The following is a 17364-nucleotide window of genomic DNA, read 5'->3' as shown; positions in this document are numbered from 1 at the left end:
ATACTAGATTTGGTAATGAGTAATGAACCAGATTGAGTTAACAGCTTAACTGTGCGTGAACATCAATCCAATAGCGATCATAACATGATCGAGTTCAATGTAGTGTTTGAAAGGGAAAAAAGTGAATCAGCTGCTAAGATTCTAGACTAGGGCAAGGCCAACTTCAATGGGATGAGACAGAGACTGTCCACAGTAAACTGGGCAAATCTGTTAATGGGTAAAACGACTGATGATCAGTGGGAAATGTTTAAAGAAACATTTAACGAGATACAGAACCGGTTTATAATCTGAGGGGCAAGAACTCTACTTGCCAAAAAAAACAGCCATGGACAACTAAAGAGGTAAGGGACAGTATAAGACATAAGGAAAGGGCAAACAAAAAGGCAAAAAATGGCATAGATCCTGGCGAATGGGAAAGACACAAAGATCAACAAAGGGTCACAAAACAGATAGTAAGAGCTACAAAAAGAGAGTATGAAAAGAAACTTGCAAGGGATATCAAAACCAATACGAGGAACTTTTATAGTTATATTAGGAAAAAGAGGGTGGTCAGGAGCAGTGTTGGCCCCTTAAAAACTGAAAGTGGGGATATTGTCGTTGACAATGGGGAAATGGCGGACATGTTGAACAATTACTTTGCGTCAGTATTTATAGTAGAAAAAGAGGATAGCATGCTGGAAAGCCCAAGAAAACTAATATTGAATCGGGGACAGGGACTCGATAAAATTAACATAAGTAAAGCAACAATAATGAAGAAAATAATAGCACTAAAGAGTGACAAATCCTCAGGACCAGATGGTTTCCATCCCAGGGTTTTCAAAGAAGTAAGTGAGCACATTGCAGATGCCCGAACTATAATCTTTCAAAGTTCTCTAGATTCAGGAACTGTCCCTCTAGATTGGAAAATTGCACATGTCACTGCTTTTTATGAAAGGACAGAGAGGGAAACCAGGGAATTATAGACCAGTTAGCCTAACATCTGTTGTGGGGAAAATGCTGGAGTCTACAATTAAGGATACGGTGACTGAACACCTGGAGAATTTTCAGTTAATCAGAGAGAGCCAGCTTAGATTTGTGAAAGGTAGGTCGTGCCTGACAAACCTGACTGAATTTTCTGAAGAGGTGACTAAAGTAGTGGATAGGGGAATGTCAATGGATGTTATTTATATGGACTTCCAGAAGGCATTTGATAAGGTCCCACATAAGAGACTGTTAGCTGAGAAAGAAGCCCATGGAATCGAGGGAAAAGTACAGACTTGGTTAGGAAATTGGCTGAGCGAAAGGCGACAGAGTAGGGATAATGGGTAAGTACTCACATTGGCAGGATGTGACTAGTGGAGTCCCGCAGGGATCTGTCTTGGGGCCTCAATTATTCACAATATTTATTAATGACTTAGATGAAGGCATAGAAAGTCTCATATCTAAGTTTGCCAATGACACAAAGATTGGTGGCATTGTAAGCAGTGTAGATGAAAACATAAAATTACAAAGGGATATTGATAGATTAGGTGAATGGGCAAAACTGTGGCAAATGGAATTCAATGTAGACAAATGTGAGGTCATCCACTTTGGATCAAAAAGGATAGAACAGGGTACTTTCTAAATGGTTAAAAACAGTGGATGTCCAAAGGGACTTAGGGGTTCAGATACATAGATCATTGAAGTGTCATGAACAGGTGCAGCAAATAATCAATAAGGCTAATGGAATGCTGGCCTTTATATCTGGAGGACTGGAGTCCAAGGGGGCAGAAGTTGTGCTGCAGCTATACAAAACCCTGGTTGGACCGCACCTGGAGTACTGAGAGCAGTTCTGGGCACCGCACCTTCGGAAGGACATATTGGCCTTGGAGGGAATGCAGCGTAGGTTTACTAGAATGATACCCGGACTTCAAGGGTTAAGTTACAAGGAGAGATTACACAAATTGGGGTTGTATTCTCTCGAGTTTAGAAGGTTAAGGGGTGATCTGATCGGAATTTATAAGATATTAAGGGGAACAGATAGGGTGGATAGAGAGAAACTATTTCTGCTGGTTGGGGATTCTAGGAGTAGTGGGCACAGTCTAAAAATTAGAGCCAGACCTTTCAGGAGTGAGATTAGAAAACATTTCTACACACAAAGGGTGGTAGAAGTTTGGAACTCTCTTCCGCAAACGGCAATTAATACTAGCTCAATTGCTCAATTTAAATCTGAGATAGATTGTTTTTTGGCAACCAACGGTATTAAGGGATATGGGCCAAAGGCAGGTATTGAGTCATCGAGTTATACAGCACGGATAGAGGCCTTTCGGCCCATCGTGTCCGCGCCGGCCATCAAGCCCTGTCTAATCTAATCCCATATTCCAGCATTTGGTCCGTAGCCTTGTATGCTATGGCATTTCAAGTGCTCATCCAAATGCTTCTTGAATGTTGTGAGGGTTCCTGCCTCCACAACCCTTTCAGGCAGTGAGTTCCAGACTCCAACCACCCTCTGGGTGAAAAAGTTCTTTCTCAAATCCCCTCTAAACCTCCCGCCTTTTACCTTGAATCTATGTCCCCTTGTTATAGAACCCTCAATGAAGGGAAAAAGCTCCTTAGTATCCATCCTATCTGTGCCCCTCATAATTTTGTACACCTCAATCATGTCCCCCCTCAGCCTCCTCTGCTCCAAGGAAAACAAACCCAATCTTCCCAGTCTCTCTTCATAGCTGAAGCGCTCCAGCCCTGGTAACATCCTGGTGAATCTCCTCTGCACCCTCTCCAAAGCGATCACATCCTTCCTGTAGTATGGTGACCAGAACTGCACACAGTACTCCAGCTGTGGCCTAACCAGTGTTTTATACAGCTCCATCATAACCTCCTTGCTCTTATATTCTATGCCTCGGCTAATAAAGGCAAGTATCCCATATGCCTTCTTTACCACCTTATCTACCTGTTCCGCCGCCTTCAGGGATCTGTGAACTTGCACACCAAGATCCCTCTGACCCTCTGTCTTGCCTAGGGTCCTCCCATTCATTGTGTATTCCCTTGCCTTGTTAGTCCCTCCAAAGTGCATCACCTCGCACTTTTCCGGGTTAAATTCCATTTGCCACTGTTCCGCCCATCTGACCAACCCATCTATATCGTCCTGCAGACTGAGGCTATCCTCCTCGCTATTTACCACCCTACCAATTTTTGTATCATCAGCGAACTTACTGATCATACCTTTTACATTCATATCCAAGTCATTAATGTAGACCACAAACAGCAAGGGACCCAGCACCGATCCCTGTGGTACCCCACTGGCCACAGGCTTCCAGTCACAAAAACTGTGGAGCTAGATCACAGATCAGCCATGATCTTATCAAATGGCGGAGCAGGCACGAGGGGCTGAATGGCCTACTCCTGTTCCTATGTTCCTATGGCATTGATCAACATGAGAAACTAATTGCCATGGGAAATCCATGGGAGTCCAGGGTACAGCATAGAACTGGCTAAGAAACTGAATAAAACTAGAAAATTGAGAGTACTCATGAGGGGGGCGTAGTGTCAAACTGGGGTAAGTGCTGAGTGCAGGATTGTAGGGGTTAGTGTATGTACCTTTGTTGTTTCTTATCTGCATAAATAAGCTGGATGCAGAAACCAATTGCAAGCTCGTTAAATTTATATAGCGCTAAAATATGGAGTATGGTCGGAGTGCAGGATATCGTTATGGTTTTGTAGAAGAATGTAGATCTGTTATGCATTTGGAAAGATAAATGGCAAATTAAGTTTGATTATGATGGAATACTACCAATTGGAGGCAAAAATGAGCAATATGAAGGGATCATCGTTAGGACAGGGATACTTTGAAAGGAATCTGGGAGTGACAATAGACTTACCATTTGCAATGTCAAGACTTTGTGGAGAAGCAATTAAAAAAAACAACCGAATGTTGAGATATATCGCCAGAACTGAACAGTACAAGTGTGCAGAGGCTTCATAATACGCTGGGGTCTGTCCTCACTTACAATGATTTCAAAAATAAATTATTTCTGTATTATAAAAGTTGCAAAGAAGAGCAACAAGAATGATCTTAAGCGTAAAAGGGATGAACTATAAAGGAAATAAGAGGCTTAAGCTATACACTCTAGTAGTAAAATAGTTAAGGGGAAACCTCATTGAGGTATATAAAGTATGAAACGGCATATATAAGTTGAACCTAGGAAATTATGCTAAGGTTAAGCAGGCCAATAGAACAAGAGACCATAAAATTAAGTTACTGAAAATTAAATTTGAAACAGATTTTACAAAATATTCATTCACTCAAAAGGGTAAAAACATTTGGAATAATCTATAAGACTGAAATCAAAAAAGTTTGGGGAGTTTAAGTTTGAGTTGAATGTTAGACTGGATAAGGGACAAACTTGATGGACCAAATAGCCTATTCTTGTCCTTGACTTTTACACCATGTCTTTTCTTCTTTTCCATTAACTTTAATGGAAAAGAAATTCGGACGGATGTAGAATGGGTGTTCATTCTCTATCGTCCATTTTTTTACCTGGTGATAAAAGTTAAAATGATCCCAATATCGTATGTAAACTGATCATAATCTGCAGCAAGGGTGCAGTGAGGAAGGACTGGTTAGATTAGGGGTGTACTAGACAAATTATTTTTTTTAAATGTAAAAGCTTCTTCTTTAAAGGGTTTGTAATACTGAAGAATAGGATCATTCCTAACCTGTCATCTAATGGCAGTTTAAAAGCAGTCCTTGGCACAGACTGACATTCAGCTGTGCTGCTGTGCATTCTTTATATCATGCGCTCAAAACACTTGTGTCAAAAAGACTGACACATGGTATTTCCGTCTTTATTTTCATCCATGACCTCTCAGAAAAGAGATCGTAGAGTTGGCTGTCTTATAATGGCAATTGTATTCTTCTGAGCGCCTGTTCAGGGTTAGTCGTAACTGTCAATAGGAATCAATCAGAGATGACCTTCCTGCACATCATTTAGTGTGGATCGGGATTCTACATTAACTATTGCCTGGTCACTAAAAGTCACTATAAATGCAATCAGATAGAGAGTTAAAAGCTACTAGTCTGAATTGCCAAGTCATAAACCTAAGGATTTAACCCTGTCACACATATGATAAGCATTTGTCAATTCCAGGCTGACTCAACATTATGAAGTCTTCATGTCGGCCAACAACCCATTTACCCTGGAAGGTGCCCTCAAGTTAATATAGAGACCAATGAATCATGATAGAATACTTATACCATCAACACCAGTAAGGCATGGATTTAAAATACTTACTCCCTCTGGTATTCTCAGTTTTGCTGCTCTTGGGAGCTGGCCTCTCACACTGTGTGCCTGACCATTCATTTGAGCACCTGAAATGAACCAATTAAGAATATAAAATTAATGTACTGCAGCTGTTATAATCTCCAGAAGAGAGATCACCTACAGATATCAGCAAGAGCAGACAGCATTTAGAAGCATGCATTAAGGATGAGACAGCAGGTTTGTTTAAATAGCTATGCTTTGAGGAGATGATTAGCTCTGATATAGGCCAACAGCATGCCATGCATAAAAGCAATTAATTTACAAGGCTATTCAAACATGCCACCAATGCATGATGATTCTGCTGGAATACAATATTTTATAGCAAAGAACAATGTTTGGCGTAAGGTCAAAACCTACTTGCACTGAGGCTCATTAAGTGCAGTTAAAGTGCAAACCCCTCCATTTTGACAGTAGTAATCACAAAGGTTCACTTTCTGGTCACATCGATCACTTTTAAACCCCACTGTGCATCTGCAGAGTTATAGAATATAAGTGGTATTAAAATGCTGAATTGTACTATAATGTAAGTCCTATTTACCCTTTTTTCTAACTGTACCATTTTTTCAAGAACGAGGATGGTGATGTTACACTTAGTAGCTACTTTAGCAGCTTTGCTCAGTCTAATAAAGACCATTGTTACTACAGCAAGACATTAATTAGCCTCAGTGGAAAATTGACATCAGCCCTTTCATCAACCATTTTGCATGTTACTGTTTCATGAGACTATGGTTAGTGCATATTTGGATTGTGTTTGTTTAAATATCATGGATATTGGTACAAATAATTATATTTTTCTGCAAGAAGCTGCAATTGGCCTTGGAGCCTCAAGTTCGAGAGGACAAAAATCAACCCAGATTCCAGATCCTGATCATCATTAAGTGATTCCCTACTGGAAAGTGTGCATGTTTGTAGGGAAATTACAGAGAGGTGCAAGAACTATAGAGGAGTGATAATAGGGAACTTTGACTATCTTAATATAGACTGGGGTAGTAACAGTGTAAAAGGCAAAGAGGGGAAGGAATTTCTGAAGTGTGTTCAGGAGAACTTTCTTGATCAGTATGTTTCTGGCCCAACGGAGAAGGAGTCATTGCTGGATCTAGTTTTGGGGAATGAAGTGGGTCAAGTGGAGCAAGTGTCAGTGGGGGAACATTTCGGGTAAAGTGATTATAGTATCATAAGGTTTAAATTAGTTATGGAAAAGGACAAGGAGCAATTTAGAGTAAAAATACTTAATTGGAAGAGGGCCAATTTCAGTGGGTTGAGAAAGGATCTGACCCAGGTAAATTGGAATAAAGGTTGGCAGGTAAAACTGTAATTGAAAAATGGGCGGCCTATGAAGAGGAGATGGTTCGGGTACAGTCTAGGTACATTCCCAACAGTGGGAAAACTAGGGCAACCAAAGACAAAGCTCCCTGGATGATGAAAGAGAGAGTAAGATGAAGCAGAAAAAGGGGGCGTATGACAAATGTCAGGTTGATAATATAAGTGAGAACCAGGCTGAATATAGAAAGTACAGAGAAGTGAAAAAGGAAATAAGGGGGACAAAGTGAGAGTATGAGAATAGACTGGCAGCTAACAAAAAAGGGAATCCAAAAGTCTTCTATAGGCTTATAAATAGTAAAAGGGTAGTAAAAGGAACGGTGGGCCGATTCGGGACCAAAAAAGGAGATCTAGGCATGGAGGCAGAGGGGATGGCTGAGGTACTGAGTACTTTGAATCTGTCTTTACCAAGGATGTAGATTCTGCCAAAGTCTCAGTAAAAGAGGCGCTAGTTAAGATACTGAATAGGCTAAAAATTGATAGAGAGGAGGTACTAGAAAGGCTGGCTATACTTAAAGTAGATAAATCACACGATCCAGATGGGATGCATCCTAGGTTGCTGAGGGAAATAAGGGTGGAAATTGCAGAGGTGCTGGCCATAATCTTCCAATTCTCCAGAGGACTGAAGAATTGCAAATGTTATACCCTTGTTCAACAAAGGGTATAAGGATAAACCTGGCAACTACAGACCAGTCAGTTTAACCTCAGTGGTGGGAAGCTTTAAGAAGCGATAGTTCGGGACAAAATTAATAAACTTGGACAAGTGTGGATTAATAAAGGAAAGCCAACACGGATTTGTTAAAGGCAAATCGTGTTTATCTAATTGATTGAGTTTTTTGATGAGGTAACAGAGAGGGTCGATGAGGGCAATGTTGTTGATGTTGTGTGTATGAACTTTCAAAAGACGTTTAATAAAGTGCCACATAATAGGCTTGTCAGCAAAATTGAAGTCCATAGAATAAAAGGGGCAGTGACAGCATGGATATGATATTGGCTAAGTGACAGGAAATAGGGAGTAGTGGTGAACAGTTGTTTATCGTTCTGGAGGAAGGTATACAGTGGTGTTCCCCAGGGGTCGGTACTAGGACCACTGCTTTTTTTGATGTACAATAATGACTTGGACTTGGATGTACAGGGCACAATTTCAGAATTTGCAGATGACACAAACTTGGAAGTGTGGTAAACAGTGAGGAGGATAGCGATAGACTTCAAGACGACATAAACAGGCTGGTGGAGTGGGTGGTCACATGGCAGATGAAACTTAACACAGAGAAGTGCAAAGTGATACATTTTGGCAGGAAGAATGAAGAGTGGCAAGATAAACTAAATGGTACAATTCTAAAAGGGGTGCAGGAACAGAGAGGCCTGAGGGTATATGTGCACAAATCTTTGAAGGTGGCAGGATAGCTTGAGAAAGCAGTTAAAAAAGCGTACAGGATCCTGGGCTTTATAAATAGAGGCATAGAGTACAAAAGCATGGAAGTTATGTTGAGCCTTTATAAAACACTGGTTTGGCCATAGCAGGCGTATTGTGTCCAATTCTGGGCAGCTCATTTTAGGAAGAATGTGAAGGCCTTAGAGAGGGTGTAGAAAAGATTTACTAGAATGGTTCCAGGAACGAGGGACTTCAGTTAGGTGGATAGACTGGAGAAGCTGGGGTTGTTCTCCTTAGAGCAGAGAAGGTTAAGACGAGATTTGATAGACGTGTATAAAATTATGAAGGGTTTAAATGAAGTAAATAGAGAGAAACTGTTCCCGTTGGCAGAAGGGTCGAGGGCCAGAGGACACAGATTTAAGGTGATTGGCAAAAGAACCAAAGGCGACATGAGGAATAACTTTTTTATGCAGCGAGTAGTTATGATCTGGAATGCGCTGCCTGAAAGGGTAGTGGAAGCAGATTCAATTGGGGCTTTCAAAAAGGAATTGGCTAAATACTTCAAGGGAAAAATTTGCAGGGCTACGGGGAAAGAGCGGGGGAATGGGACTAACTGGATTGCTTTTACAAAGAGGCGGCATGGGCTCGATGGGCCGAACGGCCTCCTTCTGTGCTATAACCATTCTATGATTCTATATTTGGACGTTAGGTGAACAAGGACGAGGGGTTGGCTACGATTTCCCACAGTTAAAAAGCCTTCTAACACTCACTGTCTAGGCTTGTACATGAACAATGGGGACTTGTACAAGGTTCTAGTGAGCTGCCATTGCCATGCCTGTACCTGTGGAACTCTTCCCACTTCGTAAGATCTTTAAAAGATGAGGCATAAGGGAACAACATTTTGTAAATGGGTAATGTGCAAGACTAATATTATAATGCTAAACAAACAAAAATCAACTTTAAGCTGGTTTTAGATTTACCACACAGGGATATGGCTACCTTATGATTGCATGGGTGTCTTTACCATGCAGCTATGTCCAGGGCACCATGGAAGCCACCATGCAAGACACGTGGAATAGTATCTTTCACCCCCTTCTCATGTTACAATTGTAGTGGTTCCTTATCCTTTCCTTTTCTTCTCATCACTGACATCATGAACAAATGCAAGTACAACCTAAAGATTTACAACCCAGCCCAACATCTGAAACATCCAAAATTGTGCCCGATGCATTTGCTACTTCCTCTTTTAACTTTACTGTAGATTTTGCAATACTTATGCCATTTTCTTGAACCGCCAAACTATTTTCATCTCCATTCCCAGTCACCCTGCCCCCATCGACTGTATCTGTCTGAAACCCATTGTGACAACTGAAACTTTGCACCCGAAATTTTGCTATTGTTTAATGTTTATTTTGTAAAGTGCACCAAGTGGTTGAAATAGCTGCATTTCTTTCATTCGTGTATGTATATGTATGAGAGGCAAAAAAAAGAAAAACTGACCAAGGAGGAAAATCACAGAAGGATTGTAACATTACTCAAGGGACGGGAAGGAGGGTTCTGAATAAACATCTGATTAACCATGGTTATATAAGCAAAACCTTTTAATAACACTAAGTACTGAGCAATATTTGGTAAAGAAAGTTAATTAATTAAAAACATTTTAACAATTTTTTCTTCCCACTTTAAAAACCCACAACCTAAACCAATGGAACTGTCTGCTTACTCAATATTATAAATGCTGTTTTAACAACACCTTGCTGAGTTCCATGACTAATTATGAAAGAAGGGTGGAGGCCTTTAAACTTTAACAATGGAAGCTAATAAAAGCAACTGCAGAAACATGACACAAAATATCTGCGTAAGAATGTTTGGTTTCAGGGTGGAAAGTGAAAGTTCTTTCATCTTCCTGTAACATCAAGTTTCAATTTTTTCTGACCCCTTCCCCTTCCCCTCTTACACTTTCTATTCCAACTTCTGATCAAAATGAGGTGCATGTGATTATGTTCATTCGGTTGACCCTGTTGTTAGCCTTAACTCCCTTGAACCATTTGGCTTTGATTTTTTGTAATTCATTAAAAATTACAAAATTCCCTCATTTACTAAGTTCATCTATTGGCTCTGTCACTCTCCTAACCTTTGGCAGCTGCCTAGAACTTTAACTTTTTGTAAAGCAAAATTAAAATCTATCAGCTCTAACTTCCTTTCTGCTGGCACTAATAATCTTGGTGACTTCAGTGTTCACCAACAGCTTCTCCTATTCTACTGTCCAGACTGGCACTATTACTGAGTCCTTTACAATCCTGAATGCCCTCAGAAATCAGCCTCTCTCTGATTATTTGATAATTTGGTTCCTTTCCTAAACCCTTTCCTTATCTCCAGTCCTAACTCTTACACTGTATAGGTCATCTCTGGTTTTTCTGACCATAGCCTCATAACCAACTTTAGTAGAATTCCTGCAATACTCTATAAACCATACTGTTTTGTTTGGCACAATAGAGCTATATTTTCCATCTATTGGCTATAAGTGGGTGAAAAAACCTGGCATAAATCAGTCAACTTAGATGGTTTTTGAAAATCCTTTGTTCTTTCCCTGGTACAACTGCTACTTTTGCTCTTCTGATACTTCTACCTGTGCTAATGAAGTAACTGATGTTATTCTAGCTGGCATGGAAGATTTCACACATTATTCCTCGGCGTCCATCAGATATGAGACTAATCTCGGTTCCATCATGTTCACTATTTATCATAAAACATCAGCCCATCACACCTGATGTCTTCATCAGTCTGTAGCATTCTGAGCCAATTTGATCTCTGCTTATAATTTCTGTGAATCCACCATCTTAGCTGCCACACACAACTTTATTGATTGCTCCACCCTTAATCCTTCTTTATTAAATCGACATTAATGGCCTTACTATCTCCATTGACCTCAAGTGGAACTCCAATTACTCCTTCTTTGATAAAGCTGATTCCAAGAAGCTTGGTTTCTTCTTTCACGTCAAGGGCTTCTTTTCCCTTGATGTCTCTATGAACTCAAGTCTGTCCAAGACTCGGACTACTCTGACATATAGTGAGGCTGTTCTAGTATCTCTCGTGTACTTCTGAATCGGATTGAAAAAAACAATCACTCTTAGGAACAGGAGTAGGCCATTTAGCCCCTCGAGCCTGTTCTGCCATTCAATGAGATCATGGCTGATCTGTGACCTAACTCCATATACCCGCCTTAGCCCCATATCCCTTAATACCGATGGTTAACAAAAATCTGTCAATCTCAAATTTAAAATTAACAATTGAGCTAGCACCAACTGCCATTTGCGGAAGAGAGTTCCAAACTTCTAACACACTTTGGGTGTACAAGTGTTTTCTAACTTCACTCCAGGCTCTAATTTTTAAGGCTATGTCCCCCAGTCCTAGACTCCCCAACCAGCGGAAATAGTTTCTCTCTATCTACCTTATCAGTTCCCCGAAATATCTTGAAGACTTCAATCAAATCACCCTTTAAACTTCTAAATTTCAGGGACTACAACCCTAGTTTGTGTAATCTCTCCTCCGAATTTAACCCTTGGAGTCCAGGTATCATTCTAGTAAATCTACACTGCACTCCCTCCAAGGCCAATATATCCTTCCTAAGGTGCGGAGTCCAGAACTGAACATAGTACTCCAGGTGTGGTCTAACCAGGGCTTTGTATAGCTGTAGTATAACTTCTACCCCCTCGTATTCTAGTCCTCTAGATATAATGGTTAGCATTCCATTAGCCTTTTTGATTATTTTCTGTACCTGTCCCTGACATTTTAATGATCTATGTACACGGACTCCTAAGTCTCTTTGGACCTCCACTGTTTTGAGCTTTTCACCATTGAGAAAGTCCTCTGATCGATCCTTTTCAGGTTCAAAATGGATGACCTCACATTTGCCTACATTGAAATTAATTTGCCACAGTTTTGCTCATTCACTTAATCTATTAATATCTCTCTGTAATTTTATGCTTCCATCTACACTGCTTACAATGGGCTGAATGGCCTCCTTCCATGCTGTAACCTTTCTATGATTCTATGAGGTTCATCAAGCATGGCCTACAATGCTACCTATCTTTGTGTCATCGGTAAACTTGGATATGTGGCTCACTACCCCGTCATCTAAGTCGTTAATAAATATAGTGAATAGTTGAACCCCCAAAACAGATCCCTGTGGGACACTACGAGTCACATCCTGCCAATTTGAGTACCTGCCCATTCGCCCCACTCTCTGTCTCCTGCCGCTCATTCAATTTCCTAACCAGCTCTCAATTCCATGAGCTTCAACTTTAGCTAACAGTCTCTTATGAGGGACTTTATCAAGTGCATTATGGAAGCCCATATAAACAATGTCCATAGACATTCCCCTGTCCACTACTTCAGTCACTTGTTCAAAAAATTCAATTAGGTTCATGAGGTATTCAAAATCATGAAGGTTCTAGGCAGAGTAGATAGACAGAAACTGTTCCCATTGGCGGAGGGTTCAAGAACCAGAGGGCATAGATTTAAGGTGATCGGCAAAAGAACCAAAGGTGACATGAGGAAAAACTTTTTTATACAGCAAGTGGTTAGGATCTGGAATGCACTGCCTGAGGGGGTGGTGGAGCCAGATTCAATCATGGCCTTCAAAAGGGAATTGGATAAGTACTTGAAAGTAAAAAATTTGCAAGTCCACAGTGATAGGGCAGGGGAGTGGGTCTAGCTGGATTGCTCTTGCGTAGAGCCGGTGCAGACTCAATGGGCTGAATGGCCTCCTTCCATGCTGTAACCTTTCTATGATTCTATGAGGTTCATCAAGCATGGCCTACTCTTTACAAATCTATGCTGGCTCTCTCTGATCAGCTGAAAATTTTCAAGGTGTTCAGTCACTCTATCCTTAATTATAGACTCTAGTAATTTCCCGACAACAGATGTTTGGCTAACTGGTCTATAATTCCCTGGTTTCCCTCTCTCACCTTTCTTAAATAGCGGAGTGACATGTGCAATTTTCCAATCTAAAGGAATGGTTCCTGAATCGAGAAAACTTTGGAAGATTATAGTTAGGACATCTGCAATATTCTTACCTACTTCCTTTAAATCCCTGGGATGGAAACCATCTGGTCCTGGGGATTTGCCACTCTTTAGTGAAATTATTTTGTCCATTACTGTTAATTTGCTTACCTTAATTATGGTGAGTCCCCATCCCTGATTCAAAATTAGTTTCCTTGGGATGTCCAGCATGCTATCCTCTTCCTCTACTGTAAATACTGACGCGAAGTAATTATTTAACAAGTCCGCCACATCTAAATTCTCTCTTCCCTAACTCATCCTTTCCTAGGAACTCAAGCAACGTGGAATTCCTCCGTCTCGGCCATTCTTTGCTCAGACAATCATCAGGTTTTTAAAATTCAAGCTTGATGTCGTCCAATCACTATTTGTTGATTAATCTCATCTCTTTTACTTTATTTGGTTGTGGCGATATCCTGCATAGTCTTGGCCTTTCACTTTGGTTTCTCATCAGAAAAAAGTCGTTGATCTTGTATTACATAAAGACTGTGGGCTCATTACTTTTGTGCCATTAGGTGCAAAAAAGATTTCGCATTCTATAAAGAATAAAAGCTATTTATATAAAACGTCATTGCTAATGGTGCAAACAGGCATTATGATACACTGGAATGTTGCTGAACGAGCACCACAACTGTCATTTTAAGGAGTTTTGAAACTAAGCTATTGGCACGACAGATCCAATACAGTTCTTACATATTATCTTGTTTATATAAATTAATTAACCACTGTCCTAGTGAGCCTGGAAATTCGGATAGTGCCGGAAACGTGCACGAAACGAGCGTCACGTTTGCTGGTAGTTGGGTCTCAAGCCTTATCTGCATAATACCAGCAAGCTGCGGACACCGACTGGGCCCCTGCTGGAACTTGCCAATCGGGCCCTCAGGAAGATCATCTGGCTCACAGGGCTGTGACTAGACTGGGGTGGTGGTGGGGGGGTGGGAGAACCTGGGCCGGCAGCGGCCCACAATAATTTAAGTTAAAAAGTAAGTTCAGAAAAAGTAATCTTACCTTTTCGTTGGTGGCCCCCAGGACAGCTGGTTAGGCCGCTGTAGGCCTGTAAAAACTTAGCAGAGCTTGCTTGGTGCATGCTCCGCCCAGTTGATGACGTATTTCCTGAAACAGGTGGTAGGAGCCCGATTAGCATATTCATGGGGCCTAATGCCTGTTTCAGGTGGGCGCTCTGGACACTTGGAAGCTGCTAGGTTCCAATTTGGCCGACGCACACTTCGGTGGAGAACTGGCGCGTGAGATTGCGCCCAGAAATTGGTTCCCCCAACATTAATTTTTTACCCAATAAAACGGTCTGATGGGTACCAATTTTTCCCCCAGTAAGTTTTGCATCGCAAATAACACAATTAAAAAAAAATTCTAAGGATAAGAGAAGGTGGGATGATGTCACCCCTGTGCTGATATATACAAAATTGTAACAGGGCATACCACAAATCCAACATGGGTGGTGTCAAGTCACAGAAGCTATAAATTATGACTTTATTTTGCATTCAAATCTTTCCTGTCTGTTAGTCAAAATCCAGCAAAATCTCAAAAATATCCTGTTAACTACAGATATGTAGACTACAGAACTACTGTGCAGAACTACAGGATGTTTATATGTATTTCGGTGTGATGTTATCACGACTGATAAAAGAGAAAGGATTTAAGAGTGAAACACATCCAATAGATAAGTTTAGGTAATTTTTGACTTTGTACATTTTCTACTTGTTAAGGTATCACCTGAGTTATTGCTGTTTTATGTTTCATCTGGTTTGTATTTTGATTTTTTTTCAGAGTGGACATTACAGCATATTACTGTATTCTTACATGTACACAGAAACACATTGAAATAGGTAGCTAACAGCAAAAAGAAATATGTTCACATCTTTAATACAAAATTGTTACATCCTACCAATGAGAGAGGTGGCATTGTGAATAGAATGCTATCACCCTCCATCACTCAATAGTTTTCCAACATAGAATCACAGAATGGTTACAACACAGAAGGAGGTCATTCAGCCCATCGAGCCCATGCCAGTTCTTTGTAAGAGCAATCCAGTTAGTCTCATTCCCCCATTCTTTCCCTATAGCCCTGCAAATGTTTTCCCTTCAAGTATTTATCCAATTCCTTTTTGAAAGCCACGATTGAATCTGCTTCCATCACCCTTTCAGGCATTGCATTCCAAATCATAACTACTCGCTGAGTAAAAAAGTTTTTCCTCATGTCACCTTTGTTTCTTTTGCCAATCACCTTAAATCTGTGTCCTCTGGTTCTCGACCCTTCCACCAATGGGAACAGTTTCTCTTTATTTACTTTATCTAAACCCTTCATGATTTTGAACACTTCTATCAAATCTTCTCTTAACCTTCTCTGCTCTAAAGAGAACAACCCCAGCTTCTCCAGTCTCTCCACATAACTGAAGTCCCTTATCCCTGGAACCATTCTAGTAAATCTTTTCTGCACCTTCTCTAAGGCCTTCACATCCTTCCTAAAGTGCGGTGCCCAGAATTGGACACAATACTCCAGTTGTGGCCGAACCAGTGTTTTATTAAGGGTCAACATAACTTCCTTGCTTTTGTACCTAATGCCTCTATTTAAAAAGCCCAGGTTCCCGTATGCATTTTTAACTGCTTTCTCAACCTGTCCTGCCACCTTCAAAGATTTGTGCACATATACCCCAAGATCTCTCTGTTCATGCACCCCCTTGAGACTTGTACCCTTTAGTTTATATTGCCTCTTCTCATTCTTCCTGCCAAAATGTATCACTTCGCACTTCTCTGTGTTAAATTTCAACTGCCCATTCCACCAGCCTGTCTATGTCCTCTTGAAATCTATTACTATCCTCCTCACTGTTTACAACACTTCCAAGTTTTGGGTCATCTGCAAATTTTAAAATTGTGCCCTGTACACCCAAGTCCAAGACATTAATATATATCAAAAAAGCAGTGGTCCCAGCACTGACCCCTCGGGAACACCACTGTATACCTTTCTCCAGTCCGAAAAACAACCGTTCACCACTACTCCCTGTTTCCTGTCACTTAGCCAAATTCGTATTCATGCTGTCACTGCCCCTTTTATTCTATGGGCTTCAATTTTGCTGACAAGCTTATTATGTGGCACTTGATCAAATGCCTTTTGAAAGTCCATATACATAACATCAACCGCATTGCCCCCATCAACCCTCTCAGTTACCTCATCAAAAAACTCAATCAAGTTAGTTAATCACGATTTGTCTTCAACAAATCTTTGCTGGCTTTCCTTAATTAATCCACACTTGTCCAAATGACTGTTAATTTTGTCCTGGATTATCGTTTCTAAAAGCTTCGCCACCACCGAGGTTAAACTGACTTGCCTGTAGTTGCCGGGTTTATCAAGCGTGTAACATTTGCAGTTCTCCATTCTTTAACACCACCCCCATATCTACGGAGGATTGGAAGATTATGGCCGGCACCTCTGCAATTTCCACCCTTACTTCCCTCAGCAACCTAGGATGCATCCCATCCGGACTGGGTGACTTATCTACTTTAAGTACAGCCAGCCTTTCTAGTACCTTCTCGTCATCAATTTTTAGCCCATCCAGTATCACAGCTATCTCCTTTTTTAGGATCACAGAAATCGTTGCAGCACAGAAGGAGGCCATTTGGCCCATCAAGCCTGTGCCGGCTCTTTGAAAGAGCAATCCAGTTAGTTCCATTCCCCCGCTTTATCTCTTTTCACAGTCTCCCTGACTGTGGGATTTGCGAGTGTTTTTTTGTCCTTACTGGACAGCCAGTGACAACCATAGAAATAGAGCAATCACAGCATCTACGGTGGTCGTTACTGCCATGTATGCAAAACTATAAGCTCAATTGTTTTAATCGGGGGTTTCACTACCAATATGAATGCTAGGATAATTTTGCAGCTCCATAGCGATCTCTGGCTTCCCCTCATTCTCCAGCAAGAAAAATCAATTGAAATGTTGGGAATTAGCAATATCCATATGGAAGTGGGGAATGGGAGATTACAATCTGACCCCCAAGACATGTTGAACCCCAGGAACGTTTATAAGCTTGATAAGGCTAAAAACATGCTAAATTTAATCTTCCTTAAGGGAAGTGAATCTGTCACCCCCTATCCAAATGGTCTTCATGTGATTTACTCTTAATACCCTTGTAGTTGTACAAACAATTGTTCTACCTTTCTGATGAGATGTTAAACTGAGGCCCTATCTTCCTGATTAGGTACATGTAAAAGATCGCATGGCACTATTGGAAGAAGAGCAGGGGAGGTCTCCCAGTATCCTAACCAATATTTATCCCTCAACTAACACCACCAAAACCACATTAACTGTCAGTCAT

The 17364-nt window shown here is 40.8% G+C and overlaps 1 protein-coding gene across 1 annotated transcript in view; it reads right to left on the bottom strand.

Annotated features, from left to right (window-relative positions):
* The window catches only part of LOC137323576 (low-density lipoprotein receptor-related protein 1-like), a 1400855-nt gene that overhangs the window by 20282 nt on the left and 1363209 nt on the right, over window positions 1–17364 (bottom strand). The window contains exons 86-87 of the mRNA XM_067987196.1: window positions 5637–5750; window positions 5250–5326 (exon numbers count right to left, since the gene is read on the bottom strand). Of these exons, the coding sequence (XP_067843297.1) occupies window positions 5250–5326; window positions 5637–5750 (191 nt within the window). The remainder of the gene's footprint in view (window positions 1–5249; window positions 5327–5636; window positions 5751–17364) is intronic.

This window comes from Heptranchias perlo, chromosome 7, assembly GCF_035084215.1.
Source record: "Heptranchias perlo isolate sHepPer1 chromosome 7, sHepPer1.hap1, whole genome shotgun sequence".
Lineage (NCBI taxonomy): Eukaryota > Metazoa > Chordata > Chondrichthyes > Hexanchiformes > Hexanchidae > Heptranchias > Heptranchias perlo.
Note: the sequence above shows the minus strand (reverse complement) of the source record. Positions and strands in the feature narration are given on the sequence as shown.